We start from the raw sequence: 16,699 nt of genomic DNA on the forward strand, positions 1-16,699 counted from the left end.
CTCTGCACTGTTGTGGGCTGATGCAGCTGCCATACTCCTCTGCGAGGACTCTGCAGTAGGTGACCAGTGGACCCAGCACAACGCATGTAAATGCCTCCATTGCAGTCAGGTTGCTTATGTAGTATTTCCAAATTCTTGACAACTGTCTAATTTTGGAATGCTAGAACAAGAAATTGAGGCTCCTGAGAATGCTTGGGAATCCCTAAAATTGTAAGGCATTCTGTATTCTTCTTAACACTTTATTTGCAAGTTTTCATCTAATTGTGAGTGATCACATGATAGACTGTAAATCAGTTTTCTGTGGGGGGTTGTACTCAAAGCTTCAGGGTTGTGTCTGAAACGATACAGTATCGAGTGCAGTAAGCACTATGGAATTATCCTGGAACAGCACACCATGAGAGAGGTGTCTGTTTAAATACCACGCGAGAGTGCTTTCTGCCTGTTTGAAAATTAGAAAACTTAAATGCCAAAAGAAAGTTATAAAATTGGAAGATACTACTGTAAACACCTCATATGTATTAATTGCCACATCTAACAGTCTTGATTTTGTTTCTCAACAAATGTTCCAGTTGTGTGTAAAATTTGCATTCATTTCCAGTGAAATTGGCCAGATCGTTCATTATGACCAAAAGCATCTTCAAGTGCACAGCAGATGTATGTGTCGCTTCATATTAGGTGATTCTCTTTTTTATTAAAAAGGCTCATTTTGAGATAATTGTAGAATTACAGGAAGTTGCACAACAGTGAAGAGAGCCCACGTGCCCTGCGTCTGAGTCCCCAACAGGAACGCCTTAAGTGACAATATCCAGACCAGGAAGTACATTTGTACAATATGTAGTCCCACTTCAGATTTCACCAGTTTTTATGTGCCCTCCTCTGTGTGCACGTGTGTGTGCATGCATGTGTGGATGTGTGCGTGCGTGTGGACGTGTGTGTGCCATCTGACAAGGTGTAGGTCTCTGGCCAGCACCACGGCTGGGCTGCAGAACTGCTCGATCTCTGTGGAGAGCCCCTCCAGCTGCCCCTTTGCACTTGCCCCCGACACCCGTGCTCTGTGGCAGCCACAGATCTGTTCTCCTTCTCTGTAATTTTGTCATTCTAATAGAGCCATAAAAGTGGAGCCGTGCAGTGTGTGGCCTTTTGATGCTGGCTTTCTTCACTCGGAACGATGCTGAATGCTGATGGTTTCTTCCTTCTTGCTGTAGAGGAGCCTCTGTCCTGTGGATGTCACAGTTTCTTCCACTGCTCAGCCCATGCGGGTGTGTGGGCTGTGCCCAGTTGTGGTGTGTCACAAGTAAAGCTGCTGTGGCTATTTGTGTGATGCCTTTTGTGTGCACGTAAGTTTCCATCTCTCAGCGACCAGTGCCAGGAGTGTGATAAGTGTGGTCAGAGAGTGTTGGTTTTATAAGAAACCTCAGAACTGTTTGCAGGGGCCGCACCGTCCCACACTCTCCCGGCTGGCCGCTGGCATTGTCCTCTGTGTTCTAGCTGTGCTAGTGGGTGTGTGGTGGTGGCACCTCATGGTCTCAACTTGGCTCACCTAGTGGTGGGGCGCTTTGTGTCTTTTCATGCACTCATTCACTGTATGTTCTTTTTGTGAAGTGTCTAGTCACATCGTCTGCTTATTTTCTCATTGAGGCCGCTGGCATTGTCCTCTGTGTTCTAGCTGTGCTAGTGGGTGTGTGGTGGTGGCACCTCACGGTCTCAATTTGGCTCACCTAGTGGTGGGGCGCTTTGTGTCTTTTCATGCACTCATTCACTGTCTGTTCTTTTTGTGAAGTGTCTAGTCACATCGTCTGCTTATTTTCTCATTGAGGGTTGTTTTCTTACCATTGAGAGTTTTTTTGGTGTGTGTGGCAAAACATTTTTTTTTCTTTTTTTTAATAGACTGTTTTTTAGAATAGAGCAAAATTGAGAGGAAGGTACAGGGTTTCCTGTATGCCCCCTCCCCTGCCTCCCCCACCGTCAGCGTCTCCCACCAGAGTGGTACATTTGTTGCAATTGATGAATCTGCATTGACACATCATTGTCACCAGCGTCCACTGTTCACATTAGGGTTCACTCTTGCTGTACATTCTGAGTTTGGACAATATGTAATGACATGTGTCCACCATGACAGGATCATACAGAGTGTTGTGGGGTTTTTGTTTGTTTTTGTTTCGTTTTGTTTTGTTTTTTCTAAAGGTGACCAGTAAGGGGACTTCAACCCTTGACTTGGTGTTGTCAGCATCACACTCCCCCGAGTGAGCCACGGGCCGGCCCTCGGAGCATCATGTTTTCCCTGCCCTAGGATTCCGTGTGCTCTGCCTGTTCATCACCAACCCCTGGCAGCCATTGCTCTTTTCTCTGTCTCCGTAGTTTTTCCTTTTCCAGAGCGTCATAGAGCTGGAATCGCACTTCCACGTGGCTTCTTTCAGGTAGTGATAGGTGTTCAGGTTTCCTCTGTGTCTTTTCATGGCTTGGGTAGCTCATTTGTTTCCATGCTGAGTAATCCTTCATGGTCTGGATGCAGCACGGTGTGTCTGCCCCTTCACCTGTGGAAGGACACCTTGGCTGCTTCCAAGTTTGAAGCAAGCTCGTGTCAAAGTCTGTGTGCAGACTTTTGTGTGCACGTGGGTTTTCCGCTCCTTTGTGTAAGTACCAAGAAGCGTGGTTGCCGGATTGTGTGGCGAGCGGGTGTTTAACTTCAGGGCCATCAGCGGCGGCCGAGGGCCTTGTGGCTACCTGGGACCCTCGTCCACTTCGGTGGTGTCAAGCACTCTAATGAGGTACGAAGTGGCATCGTGTTGTTTTAATTTGCATTTTCCTAGTGACACATGATGTGGAGCATCCCTTCATAGGCTTATGTTCCATCAGGATATCTTCTTTGATGAGGTGACTTTTCGGATCTTTGGTCCATTTTTTAATTGGGTTGTTTTCTTATTGTTGAGTTTTAAGAGTTCTTTGTATATTTTGGATAATAGGACTTTGTCAGAAGTAACTTTTTTGCAAATATTTTCCCCTAGTTTGTGACTTATCTTTTTATTCTCTTGACAATGTCTTTTGCAGAGCTGAGGTGTTTAATCTAACAGAAGTTCAGTTTATCAGTTATTTTTTCCACGGATCTGGCTTTTGTTGCTGTATCTACAAAGTCATCACCAAACCCAAGGTTGTCTGCATTTTCTCCTGTATTATCTTCTAGGAGTTTTATAGTTTTGCATTTTGCATTCAGGCCTGTGATCCACTTAGAGGTAATTTTCGTGAAGGGTGGAAAGTCTGTGTCTGCATGTGGACGTCCAGTTGTTCCAGCCCCATCTGTTGAAAAGACTCTTTTCTCCCTGGGTTACCTTTGCTCCTGTGTCAAAGATCAGTTGACGATACTTATGTGGGTCTACTTCTGGGCATGGTTTGCTTTTTCATTCTCTTAATGCTGTCTTTTGATGAACGGAAGTTCTTAATTCTAATATAGACCAATTTATCAAATTTTCCCTATGTTGTATTGCTGTTGTGTTTTATTGAAGAAATTTCATTCTCCCAAATTATGAAGATGTTCTTCTAAAAACTTTATTATAGTTTTATCTTTCCTTTTAAAATTACAGTCTACTTGGGATGTATTTTGTTTATGGTGTAAGGTAGGAGTCAAGATTCATTTTTTCTATAGCAATATGTGCAAAGCACATTCGCTGCGCCCCCGCTACTGGCCTGTGTCCAGTGAGAAGGAACACTCGCACCCACCAGTTAGCGGAAGTGGGTTTGTCACTTACAGAGGGGCAGCAAGGCACACGGGAGCCTAGGGCTCATTGCCAGCCTGTCTGCCAAGGCTCAGAAAAGCTGCTCGGGACCCCAGAAAGCAGGCCCCTGGGTTTTTACCCCAGGGAAACGGACACACTGGCAGAAATCCTTGAAGAACATCCTGTTTCTAGTGGGGACTGGAACAAAGCCCAGGCCGTCTGGCCAGTCCCTCCGGCCAGGCCCTCCCTGTCTGAGGAGGCTGCGTCCCCAGCACGCTCTGCAGTCATTCTTGAAAACTACAAGTCAGGAAGGGGAGGGCCATCCTGTAACATTTAGTTGAACTCGCGTTGATGAAGACCGCACTTTACAAGTCAGGAAGGGGAGGGCCATCCTGTAACATTTAGTTGAACTCGCGTTGATGAAGACCACACTTTGTTGGGGCCGGCCCGGTGGCGCACTGGAGAGTGCACCGCTTGGGAGCGCGGCGGCGCTCCCGCCGAGGGTTCGGATCCCATGTGGAGACCGGTTCCCGCTCACTGGCTGAGCGCGGTGCGGGCACAACACCGAGGGTTGCGATCCCGTTGCCGGTCAGTAAAAAAAAAGACCACACTTTGCCCCCTGTACTGCAGCGTCACTGTTGCCATAAGTCGAGTGGCCTTCTCTGGCAGGTCACCCTCACTTCTGAGGGTGTCTGTGCTGAGTGGAGATTCTAGGCAGATAGGCATTCTCTTCTAGCACTTTGAAGGTGTTATTCCCTTTCCCTCTGGCTTCCAGAATTTGGGAAGGAAGCTGTTTGGCAGCCAGGCTGGCAGTGACTGTCCAGGCTGGAGTAGGAGGCAGGTAGTGCTGGTCAGCCATGCTGTCCCTTATACGACTGGACTCTAGCGAGGTACAGAGGTCTCCCCTCTGCCCTGTCCACCACCTGCTCTTCTGTGCCTCCCTACAGAGAACTTCTGGGACTGAAGCAGTCTCTACCCAGGAGTGGGGGATTAGCGCGTCTGACGGGCAGGCAGGAGCTGGAGCCCAGATCACCACGTTGGAACTTCCCTGTTGCCGTACAGAGAACTTCTGGGACTGAAGCAGTCTCTACCCAGGAGTGGGGGATTAGCGCGTCTGACTGGCAGGCAGGAGCTGGAGCCCAGATCACCACGTTGGAACTTCCCTGTTGCCGGCCCCCCAGAACCACCCATATCCAGGCAGGGGGGCCTAGAGCAGTAGACTGCACTAAGGGGCAGGTGGAGCCCAGCCCGGGGCTCCCCATGGACCTCGGGCCGGCACCTCCATTTTGCAGCAGCCAGACACGGCCTGCCTGTCTCGTCTTGATGGCCTCCTGGCACCTGGAGGTGGAGACGTTGCATACCATGCAGGAGGCCTGCCTTCACAGGAGAGGGGCACAGGTTGCGAGGGGTGACCCAGAAGGCTCCTCTGTGTCGCCCCTGACTTGAGCTTCTAGCTCCAACCTGTGAGACTGGGAGTGTAGTCCTGACAGGGACGGTGTCCTTCTCTCTGAGCCTCCCCCGAGGGAGCTGCTTCACCTGCCTGGTGCTCATTCAGTGCCTTACGAGCTGGGCCGGGTCAGATCACTGTGTCATTGGGACACTCCACTTGCAAGATGCTCGCTTGCTTTTGTGCCTCTGAGAAACACATGCTGCCAGTTAAAATTTGGTACAGTGACCTCTCATGTCTTGGCTTTTAACTGTATACTCCCAAGAAAGCTCTTTTGGAAGGATTAGACCTCCTTGTACCTGCAGCAGTAAACCCGCAGGAATGCCACAGTGCTTCCAGCTTCCCACACGCAGCACTGGGCTTCCGGCTCCTCCTCCACCCTGGCTTGCGGGTGCCAGGGAACGAGCACCACTCTCCCCTCAGCTTTTCTCCCAAACCCTTGGTGGCCTTTCCGTGGATCCCGATGCTGGCTCTCCTGGTTGAGCAGGTCCTGACAACTGTGTCTGTGCAACACGGAAGGTGAAAAGACGGGCATCTCGGTACCAGTGACCCACAGCATGTTGGAATCCAGCCGGCCTCACTTATCTGGATTTGGAAACTGCATTATCGCACATGCTTCCCCTGCCCCCGACACACACAGTTTTAGGGATACAGAGATTCGACTCCTCTGCATGTTGACGAGGAGACCAAGGTTCAGAGAGGTTCCTGCCTGGGGGTCTTGGGAGCAGGGAGTAGAGGCTTGGGCTGCGGGCGCTTCCCCACTGGAAATGCAAAGGGCTCGTGGCAGTTTCAGGGGAAGCAGACCTCTGGGACAGGGAGTGAACGTGCTTGCTTCCTCGCGTGTCCGCGGGGGCTACCAGGACAGATTTCCCTAACTGGGGTTGTGTTTTCAGGCCCAGTCCTGCTGCTGACCAGTGACAACGTCAAGCAGCGCCTGGGCTCTGCTGCTCTGGACAGGTATGCTGGCCTCCAGCACCTGTGTAGAAATGCCCCCATTGCATCTGCTGTGGTGTCTGCACGCCCACCTGTCCCTTGTCCACTCTTGTCACCCAACATACACCTGGCAGCTTTGCCCTCTTGGGCATTGTCAGGAGTCCCAGGGGGTCTTCAGGATGCTCCCTGTCAACTGACAGCCCACATTCCATCTTCTCCTGATCGCCCCATGGAGCCCCCAACCTCCGGGCTCAGTCGCAGCCTCTGCTTGACCACCCAGACCCTGAAGGAATCCCCGAGAACCAGGGACGGGCCAGAGGGGAAGGGGCGACAGCTGGTCCTCACCCTCTATTTCCTCTTTGAGAGGGGGCCAGCTGCTGGTCAAGGTGCCAGGGCTCTCTGAGGAGTGGGCCCTGGGAGGCGTCCTGGAGGGTGAGGCCCCCTCTGTGCTCGCAGCATCCACGAGTACCGGCTCTGCAGCTGGCTGGGGCAGCAGGAGGACATCCACCGGGTCGTGCTCTACCAGGCGGACAGCACGCTTACGCCCTGGACCCAGCGCTGCGTCCGGCAGGCTGACTGTGTCCTCATTGTGGGCCTGGGCGAGCAGGAGCCTCTGGTGGGCGAGGTGAGCGGGGCCCCGCCGGGGCTGCACAGGGTGGACATGGGAGCCCCTCTCTCTTCAGAGTCCTCTGATTCTCTCTTTTCCTTTGAATGAAAATTCCAGGGACATATGGGGAACTGACACCCCGACATCTGCTACCTTTGTAAAAACATTTTTTTTTCCTTTTTGTCTTTTTTTTTACTGACCGGTAACTTGATCGCAACCCTCGGTGTCACGCCCGTACCGGGGACCGGCAACGGGATCGCAAACCTCTGTGTTGCGCCCGCACCACGCTCAGCCAGTGAGCGGGAACCGGTCTCCACATGGGATCCGAACCCTCGGCGGGAGCACTGCCGTGCTCCCAAGCGGCGCACTCTCCAGTGTGCCACCAGGCAGGCCCCTGTAAAAACATTTTGTTGTGTTTTCCTCTGCTGGTTTTAGCACAACACAAGGCAGGTTCCCGAAGTGCCACTGCCCCCAGGTGGCCTCCTGGGAAGGCACAGCCTCGGTCCACCTTCCGCTCTTTTACAGTGTGTGTAAAGTACTGTTTGAGGGTTGTAATTTCAAACATAATCATGCTTAACGACGGGATACCTTCTGAGAAATGCATCATCAGACAATTTTGTCGCTGTGCAAAACATCACTGAGTGTAGGTGACACACCAGGCGGTGCAGCTTACCACACACCGGGGCTGGTGGTGCAGCCACCGTCATGTGCGCAGCCCGTTGTCGACCGAAGCCTCGTTATGGACATGTGACTGTAGATAGTGCCCTCTTTTCTGTCATTTTGAAATTCCCTTTTTCCTCAACACTCATTGGCACGGCTGTGCAGCTCTCCACATGTGAGTATTCCCTTCTGCTCACTCATTCTCAGTCAGAGGACTGCTGGGTCTTCGGGTCCCCCCAGGCATCGCCAAATTGCAATTGTGTGGTTTTTGCGTGCTCCACGCCCTGTCCACTGCCTCCAGCTTCACGGGTGTGGATGGGGTCTCCCCACACCCTCAGCGGGCACTCCCTGAACTTCCTCTGCACGTGCGCTGTCTCATCTCAAGCTTGTGCTGGGCTGTCTCATGCTGGGGCAGCTGAGAAATTCCTCATCTCTGATGTGTTCCCAGTCTGCAGGGAGTGGCGCTAATGCAGAAGGTTGCAGCATGGTGGACGAGGCAGTTTTAGAGAAACAGAGGGGGAGTCTTTTCCAGCCCACAGCCCCCCCCCCAGCACACATAGCTGGGCAGACCCCCCAGGACAGCTGTGCCACAGCCGAGCTGATATACAAACCAGGAAGCTGCTCGCAGGGTCCCTGCCCTCAGACCTTTCTGTCCTGTGTGGGGTGGTCAGCAAGGAGGCATCCAGTGAGGGACCTCGGCCACCTGAGCTGGCTAATGCCTGGGCTCTGCCTTCCCCCAGCTGGAGCGGATGCTGGAGAACACAGCCGTGCGCGCCCAGAAGCAGCTGGTCCTGCTGCACAGGGAGGAGGGGCCCGCGCCGTCCCGCACCGTGGAGTGGCTTAACATGAGGAGCTGATACTCCGGCCACCTGCACCTCCGCTGCCCACGCCGCGTCTTCTCCAGAAGGAGCTTGCCCAAGCTGGTGAGACCTGGCACAGGGTGTGGGCTGGCCCAGTGAGATTCCTGGGCTCCAGAACGCAGCTCTCTTCTGACCTCTGCGCGCTTCCTTCAACACTCCAAACGTTCTTTATATTCTCTGTCCGGTTTGCGAACACCTGAGCTCTTTGGGGCTCCGATTAGGGTGGCCTGCCTCTGTGTGTGCTCACGGACGTTGGCTGTGAGCTCATGTTATCCTGGCCACCTTCTCCAGGATTCTCGTGGCTACACATGCTGGTGTGCCTTGCGGGTGGGAAGAGGCCCAGCACGGTGCAGGCACTGTACAGAGAGGCCACCAGGGGCTGGTGAGCCCCAGACGGGGGTGTCAGGGGCTGAGCCTGAGAGTTCTCCATTTAACCTCATAGTGCCACTTGGCTGAGACCACCTCTTCCTTCAGGCAGAAACAGACACGCATCCTGAGGCACCTCCTGCAGGTACCCTGGAGCCTGGGGGACGGGTGGAGGGAGAGTGCAGAGGCTGCCCACATGCTGCGGCCCAACTGGGCCCCCCTGCTCAGTGGACTGTGTCCTGAGGGCTGCATTTCTGCCCTGGAGCCTGAGCCCCTGAGGGCACATCTGCCACAGGGGCCATCGGGGCTTGGGGGATCTGTTGGGGACAGCTCTGAGGGGCTCTATGGTCTCTGGTGGCCTGGCCGCTCACACTGGGCCTGCTCACACACCTGTGTCCTCTGCCGACGCCCTCTCTGCAGCTTAGCTGGGGCTGCCCTTGGGGCCCCGCCTGGGCACGGGGTGCTGACAGACCCTGCCGTGTCCTGGAGAGGACTCTAAGTTAGGAAAAGCAGATACTCAGCCTTGGGGGTGGGGTCCTGCACCGGCCCCTGCCATCTGCTGGCTCCTCTCACAGGTGGAGATGTACACGCGCGTCTTCCAGCGGCCCCCGGACCGGCACTCGGACTTCTCCCGCCTGGCACGGGTGCTGACGGGCAATGCCATCGCCTTGGTGCTTGGGGGAGGGGGAACCAGGTCAGTGCCCCCTTCCACCTGCCGCTCTCACCCATGTGTGTATAGTGACGGTGGCCCCAGACCCGACCTCTGACATGTCCTTGGGAGAGTCGCCATAGATGGGCCAAGGGCATGGCCTCTTGCCCAGAACCGCCACAGTTTTAGTAATGTCAGTTTAGCAGAAGAAAATGTGTTTGTCCTGATCGTCCCTGCTTAGAAGTGCTCGTTTGTGTCTCAGCCGCTGAAAACTGTTCTTGTCCTTTGCCAGTCTCTCCAGTGGGCTGCTGGTGAGCTTCTGTCTATTTTAACACACATCTTATAGAGTGATGACCTGACCCGCTCAGGAACTAGTGAGGCATTCTTTACTTCTTTGGGCTGGTGAGTTACTGAAAGGACTTTTAACCCACAGGACTTCTTCCCTGAGGTGTCCCCTCACACCCACCACCCTTCTCCTGTGCTTAGTTTTTGTTAAAGAGAAATGTACACTTGGGACAGAAGGGGAGTCCGAGAGCGTCCTGAGGGGTGAACCACATGTGTATGACGGTGTGGGGCAGAGCTTCCTGCATCTGCCAGGCCTTCGTGTCCCTTGGGGCCTGGGCAGGTCCCTGCTGAGCTGCCTGCTGGCCTCTCCCTGGATCCCTCCCACCTCACAGCACCGGTCCTGCTTGGCCTGGGCTTGACCTGTGCGTGTGGCATCTTAGCAGCCCCGAGTCTAAGGACTGTGATGCTCATCTTGTGCCACACTTCTACTTGAAAGCAGAAGACACTGGCCTAGAAGAATTAGATGATTTGCACAAGGTTGCCAGGCTGGGGGAGAAGACCCTGGTTCTTCCTGTGGGTCTGAGACAGTGGGGTGGCTTGCAGCAGTGGGCCCAGACTCAGACCGAGTTTGCAGGCCAGATCAGCAGCATTTTAAATGAAAATATAGTTTTAATCAAGGTAGTAGATAGAAGCCATATGGTTCTATAAGGCACATATCACAAAACAGCAGTCGTCTGCCCATCCCTCCCAGCCCCAAATCCAGAGAAATCCCAGAAATAGGCACTCCCAACTGTTTTTTGGCTCTCTGCTAAATAATATTCCCATTCTACTAATTTTTTTTCCCGGTTTTAGATTATTGATTTCTTAATCCCCTCCAACCACACGTAGTGGGTCAGAGTCTGTCTGTGGATCTGTCCCCCTCTTTCCCACTCATAATCCCACTGTGCTTCAGTCAGTTGTCCAGCCAGCGCTCACGGTGCACGTTCTCCGGGCAGTGTGAGTCTTGCTTGGAGATGAGTCCTGCTGTGCTATACACTGTGGTCACATTTCCTTCCTTGGAGTTAACATTGTTGCATTTGCCACGTGCTGTTTTCTGGGCATCATAAATTCGCCCACAGACACTCTGCTGGAAGCATCAGCCTCCTCTCAGTATGTCCAGGCATGCCAGGTCATCTCTGTTTGATTTTGCTCAGGAGTCGTCCTGCCTGAAGCCCTGCAGCCTACCCTTATCTCTGCTTGCTCTTTCTAGCATGCTGCTGGGGTGTTGCCCTGGAATATTCCTTACCCGTCATCCTGGGAGCTACCTTTCTTTCCCTGCTGTGTTCAACTCAGTTTTCTACATTCCATGTCTTCATCTTTCTTGATATGGTCCTCACTTTGGTGGATACATTCTCTAGAAATTTCCTTAAGAGAAGATGCATGGGAGGTAAAAATTTTAAGACTATGCACATCAGAAAATGTCCTCATTTTATTCTCATACTTGGATGATAGTTTGACTGGGTATAGAATTCTCGATGGAAATAATTTTCCCTAAGGATTTTTAAGGTATGGTTCTACCATTTTTATAGCTTTTAGTGTTTCTATTGAGAAGTTTAGTGCTATTTTTATTTATGAGGCATGTTTTTTCCTCTGGAATCTTATAAGAGATTATCTTAATTCTTGGTATTCTGAAAGTACATAATGGTTTGCCAGGGTGTGGTTCTTTTTTCATTCATTACACTGGACTCCCTGTGGGCCATTTCACATTTGGAAATTCATAAACTTCAACTTTGGGAAATTTTTACTTTTTTAAATAATGTTTCCTTCTCTCTTTTCTCTGTTTGCTGTTCCTGGAACTTCCGATAGTTAGATATGGGGCATCCTACATGAATCCTCTAATTCCCACATCTTTTCTCTCCCATATTCTTCATCTCTGCCTTTTTTTCTACTTTCTGGGAGATTTTTTTCAAACATATCTTCCAACTAATATTTTCTGCGAAAATATTTCTGATGTCTGAGTGCTTTTTCCCACAGCATTCTCTCTGTCTCACTGACGAAACACTCTGCTTCTCTGAAAATAACAGTGCAGGTACCTCTTGTTCATTTGCTCACTCATGTGTTCCACTGTGTGCTCGTCTGTGTCTGGCTTTGGTTACTCAGCGTGGCATGTCTGAGGCACGTCTGTGCTCTTGACTGCGTCCCTGGTGGCCTGCTCGGTGATGCTCACTGTGCGCCACACTTCATCCACCCTCTTCCTCTCAACGGGCATTTGGGTGTCTTCTGTCTTTGGTTATTAAGAACTGTGTAGGGTACCAACATTAATAAAACAAATGTATGTTACGGGGCCTAACTTTTTAGAATTGTACATAAAAATATTAAGCTTGGGAAAGACAGAACACTTTCCCAGGGCTAAAGTCTCTGTTGTAGATAAAAAAAATTGTAACACAGCAAAAATGTTGGCTCATAGGGCAGATGCCCTTGGTGCAGCTAAACCTAGTGATGGGAAAGTCTTCACTTGTTTAAGTTGCTTGGGGAACCAAGTGTTGCCATGACGAATATCTAACTGTTCTTTTTGTAACCACCTGTCTTCCTTTTCTGTAACTTTCTTGCCTGGACAATAAATACTGAGAGACAACCCTGATTCAAGGTTAATTTCCAAGGATTCTTCTCCCTTGAAGGATTTGTCTGGAATTAATCTTTTCGGGCCTCTCACTGCTCAGGAGAAATGGGATTTGAGTAATCTTTTGCATCTCTGTCACCCTGGGGGAGAGGTGACAAAGAACAAAACTGTTAAGCCATTCTGTACAAATCTTTTTGTGGACATATGTTTTCTTTCTTCTTGGGCAGATACCTAGGCATGGACTTACCTGGTCATGAGGCAGTTGTACCCTTTACACCCCTGCCTGCAGTGTACGAAAGTTTCAGCTGCCACACTCTGCCAGCCCCTGGCATGGTCAGTGCTTTCGATGCAAGCCATTCTCGTGGGCCTGCAGTGGTGTCTCGTTGTGATTCTGATTTGCTTCTCCCTGATGACCGGTGACACCGGTTCTCCCCCATGTGCTTGTTGGCCATGTGCCTGTCTTCTTTTGTGAAGAGCCTACTGGAGTTCTTTCCTATTTTTAAGTTGTTCATCCTCTGTTACTGAGTGGGAGGAGTTTTTGTATATTCTGAATACAAAAGTCTTTTGCCAGATATAGTTATTAATAATATTGTCTCTCAGCCTTTGGCTTTTCATTTTCTTAGTGGCATCTTTGGAGGGACCACTTTTGATTTTGATGAAGTATGATTTTCCAAGTGTTTATGGTTGTTAGTTCTGGTATTCTAAAAGCACTTGCCTATCTCAAGGGCACAAAGGTATTCTATATTTTCTTCCAGAGGCTTAATGATTCTATCACATTGAGGTCTATGATCCATCTCAAATTAATTTTTTGTGAACGGCGTGAGGTGGGAGTTTGTTTTTTCCCACCTGGCTGTCTAGATGCTCCAGCACCATTCGTGAAGACCTTCCCTTCCCTACTGAATTGCTGTGGCACCTGTGTCGAAAATCAAGTGACTGCAGAACCGCCAGTTTGCTTTCGGACTCTGTTGTTTCAATGCTCCAGCACCATTCGTGAAGACCTTCCCTTCCCTACTGAATTGCTGTGGCACCTGTGTCAAAAATCAAGTGACTGCAGAACCGCCAGTTTGCTTTCGGACTCTGTTGTTTCGTCTGTGTGTGCTTTATCCTGAATGACAGGACTGCACTGTCTGCATCAGTGTAGCTTTACAGTGAGTCTTGACTCAAGTAATGTAATTCCTTCAGTCTTTTTTTCAAAATTGTTTTGGCTATCGTAGGTCCTTTGTATTTCCATATAAATTTTAGAATCAGCTTGTCAGTGTCTCCAAAAAGAAAAAGCCTACTGAGATTTTGATGGGGAATAGATTGCACCTGCAGCTCATCTGGGGAGAAATGAGGTCTCAAGAATGTCAGGCCTTGCACCCGGGGTCGTGGCAGACTTCCCCGTGTCTTTAGTTCTTCTCAGCAGTGGTTTGTTGTCTGCAGTGCAGAGGTCTGGCACATCTTTTGTTAAGTATATTTATAAGTATTTTAGGGGCCTTTTAAAACTGCTGTATATGGCATCTTTCAGATTTCATTTTCAACTTGTTTTTTGCAAGTATATCGAAATAGAGTTGATATTTATAGATTGCTCTTATATCTCACAACCTTGCTAAATTAAATTCACTTATGCTAGTAGCTTTTTTGTAGATTCTTTTGGATTTTCTATGTACGTAGTTATGTTTTCTGAGAAGAAAACGGTATTTTCTCTTTCTATCCAATGTACATACATGCCTTTGGGGTTTTTTTCCTTGCCTTACTGTGCTGGTTAGAACCTTCAATACAACGTCGGATAGAAGTGGTGAGAGTGGGCTCCCTGGCCTCGTTCCCAGGCTTAGGGGAAAGCGTGTGGAATCATCACTAGGTCTGATCTCGGCTGTAGGCTTTTTGTAGATGCCCTTGACCAGACTGAAGAAGTTCCCTTCTGTTCTTAGTTTGCTAAATTTTTATCATGAATGGTTGTTTTTATGAATCTATTGAGATTTATTCTGTTAGTGTGTGAATTACATTGATTTTCAAATAAAAACTAGCATTGTGTTCTTGGGATAGGCCCATTTGGTCATGGTGTGTGGTCCTGTTTGCATGTTGCTAGGTTCAGCTCGGATCCGAGTGGGCTTGGATTGAAGCTGTCCTTTGTCGAAACATCTCTGCCGTGTGCTGGCGTTCTCTTCTGTGCAAAGCTATCTGTAAAATTTGTATTACTTCTTGCTTATGTTTAGTAAAATTCACTGGTGAAACCATCTGGACATGAGATTTTCTTTGTGGGGATTTAAAAGTTAGAGAATCAATTTCTTTAATAGTTGCCCTACTATTCAGATTATCTGTTTCGTTTTCTTTTTTTTGTGTGTGTGTGTGTGTGTGTGTGTGTGTGCGTGTGTCTTTTTTGTGACCAGTAAGGGGATCGCACCCCTTGGTGTGGTGTCGCCCACACCGCGCTCAGCCAGTGAGCGCACCGGTCATCCCTATATAGGATCTGAACCCGCGGCGGGAGCGTCGCTGCGCTCCCAGCACCGCACTCTCCCGAGTGCACCACGGGGTCGGCCCGGGATTATCTGTTTCTTGTGTCAGCTTTGGTAGATTATATTTTTCTGGGAATGTGCCTGTTTTATCTGAATTTTCCTGCTCCCGGCATGAAGCTGTTGGCAGTTGCTTCCTGCCTTTTGGCTGAGGCATCTGTGCTGCGGTTCCCTTCTCGTTGCTGATGTTAGTTATTAGTTACTGCCACCTCCGTGGCGTCTGTTGAATCAGTCCTTTCAAAGCACTCACTTTCAGCTTCCTTGATGCTCTCTATCACATGTTTGTTTTTGTTCTTTAGTTTCTACTCTAACCTTTTTTATTTCCTTAATTTTACTCTCTTTTATTCATGCCATTCTTTTTTTCCAAACTTATGGGCCAGCAGACACTGTCAAGGAGCGAAGAGTAAATACATGTTCTCTGTCACAACCACTCAAAGGGTGGAAGAGTCAGTTCTCTGTCTTGTGGTTGCACCTTTGAAGTTTGTAATGTGTCTTTTCTCCTCAGGCTGGTGTAAAAGATTTTTTTCCTTTGCCTTGGATTTTCAGCAATGCAGGAATGGCTTTCTTTTGATTTATGCTTAGGGTTTATCATTCTTCTTGAATCTGAGGCTTCATGTCCATCATCAGTTCTAGAAAATGCCAAACGATTATCTCTCTACACAGTGCTCTGTCCCATCTCCTCCTCTCTTTCTGGGGCTTGAATTACAAATTGTCCTTTGTGCCCGATTCCATGCGTTTCCTAAGCTCCTTTATAAATTTTGTGAAAGAATATTTTACATGTTCCATCCTTTTGAAGCTTTATCTTTTTTTTTTAAAGATGACCGGTAAGGCGATCTTAACTCTTGACTTGGTGTTGTCCGCACCACGCTCACCCAGTGAGCTAACCGGCCTCTGTATATAGGGATCCGAACCCTTGACTTGGTGTTGTCAGCACCACGCTCACCCAGTGAGCTAACCGGCCTCTGTATATAGGGATCCGAACCCTTGACTTGGTGTTGTCAGCACCACGCTCACCCAGTGAGCTAACCGGCCTCTGTATATAGGGATCCGAACCCTTGACTTGGTGTTGTCAGCACCACGCTCACCCAGTGAGCTAACCGGCCTCTGTATATAGGGATCCGAACCCTTGACTTGGTGTTGTCAGCACCACGCTCACCCAGTGAGCTAACCGGCCTCTGTATATAGGGATCCGAACCCTTGACTTGGTGTTGTCAGCACCACGCTCACCCAGTGAGCTAACCGGCCTCTGTATATAGGGATCCGAACCCTTGACTTGGTGTTGTCAGCACCACGCTCACCCAGTGAGCTAACCGGCCTCTGTATATAGGGATCCGAACCCTTGACTTGGTGTTGTCAGCACCACACTCTCCCAGTGAGCCATGAGCCAGCCCTCTTTTGAATCTTTATGACTCAATGAATATTTTCTTCTGACCCATCTTATGATTTACAATTTCTCCCTTGAACTGTGTGTAATCTGCTGTTAAATCCATTCATTGAGTTCTTCATTTCAGTTATTATATTTTTCACTTCTAGAATTTCCATTTGATTCTGTTTTATAGTTTCCAGTTCTGTGTGAAAATCATTAATCTTGTCTTTAATTCCTTGAATTGTTTTTAGGCTTATACGTGAGTATTTAGTTTTTCATGGTGATATCAGATGTGATTCTTTTTTATTGTGTTAAAATAAACATAACATAAAGTTTACCATGTCAACCATTTTTGAGTATACAATTCAGTCCATTCACAGTAACTCCCCTCCCCCAGCCCCTGAAGACTGTTATTCTACCTTCCATCCCTATGAATTTGCCTGTCCTGGGTCCCCATACGTGGAATGATACCATATTTGTCCTTTACTGTCTGCCTTCTCTCACTGAGCATGGTGTCCTCAAGGTTCATCCATGCTATATCACATGTCAGAATGTCCTTCTTTTTTAAGGCTGAATAATAACTCCCTGTGTGTACACAACTTGCTTTGTTTACCCTCACCTGTTCATGGACATTGTGGCAATTTCCACCTTTGATGCCTTGAACATTTTTTTTTTCCTTTTTGTCTTTTTTTACTGACCGGTAACGGGATTGCAACCCTCAGTGT

The 16,699-nt window shown here is 49.3% G+C and overlaps 1 protein-coding gene across 1 annotated transcript in view; it reads left to right on the forward strand.

Annotated features, from left to right (window-relative positions):
* LOC103608516 (patatin-like phospholipase domain-containing protein 7) overlaps window positions 1-16,699 on the forward strand; it is a 27,716-nt gene that overhangs the window by 2,050 nt on the left and 8,967 nt on the right. The window contains 4 exon segments of the mRNA XM_008592942.1: window positions 6,051-6,114; window positions 6,547-6,715; window positions 8,098-8,280; window positions 9,159-9,277. Coding sequence (XP_008591164.1) covers window positions 6,051-6,114; window positions 6,547-6,715; window positions 8,098-8,280; window positions 9,159-9,277 — 535 coding nt within the window.

Source organism: Galeopterus variegatus, unplaced genomic scaffold, assembly GCF_000696425.1.
Source record: "Galeopterus variegatus unplaced genomic scaffold, G_variegatus-3.0.2 Scaffold8518, whole genome shotgun sequence".
Classification (NCBI taxonomy): Eukaryota; Metazoa; Chordata; class Mammalia; order Dermoptera; family Cynocephalidae; genus Galeopterus; species Galeopterus variegatus.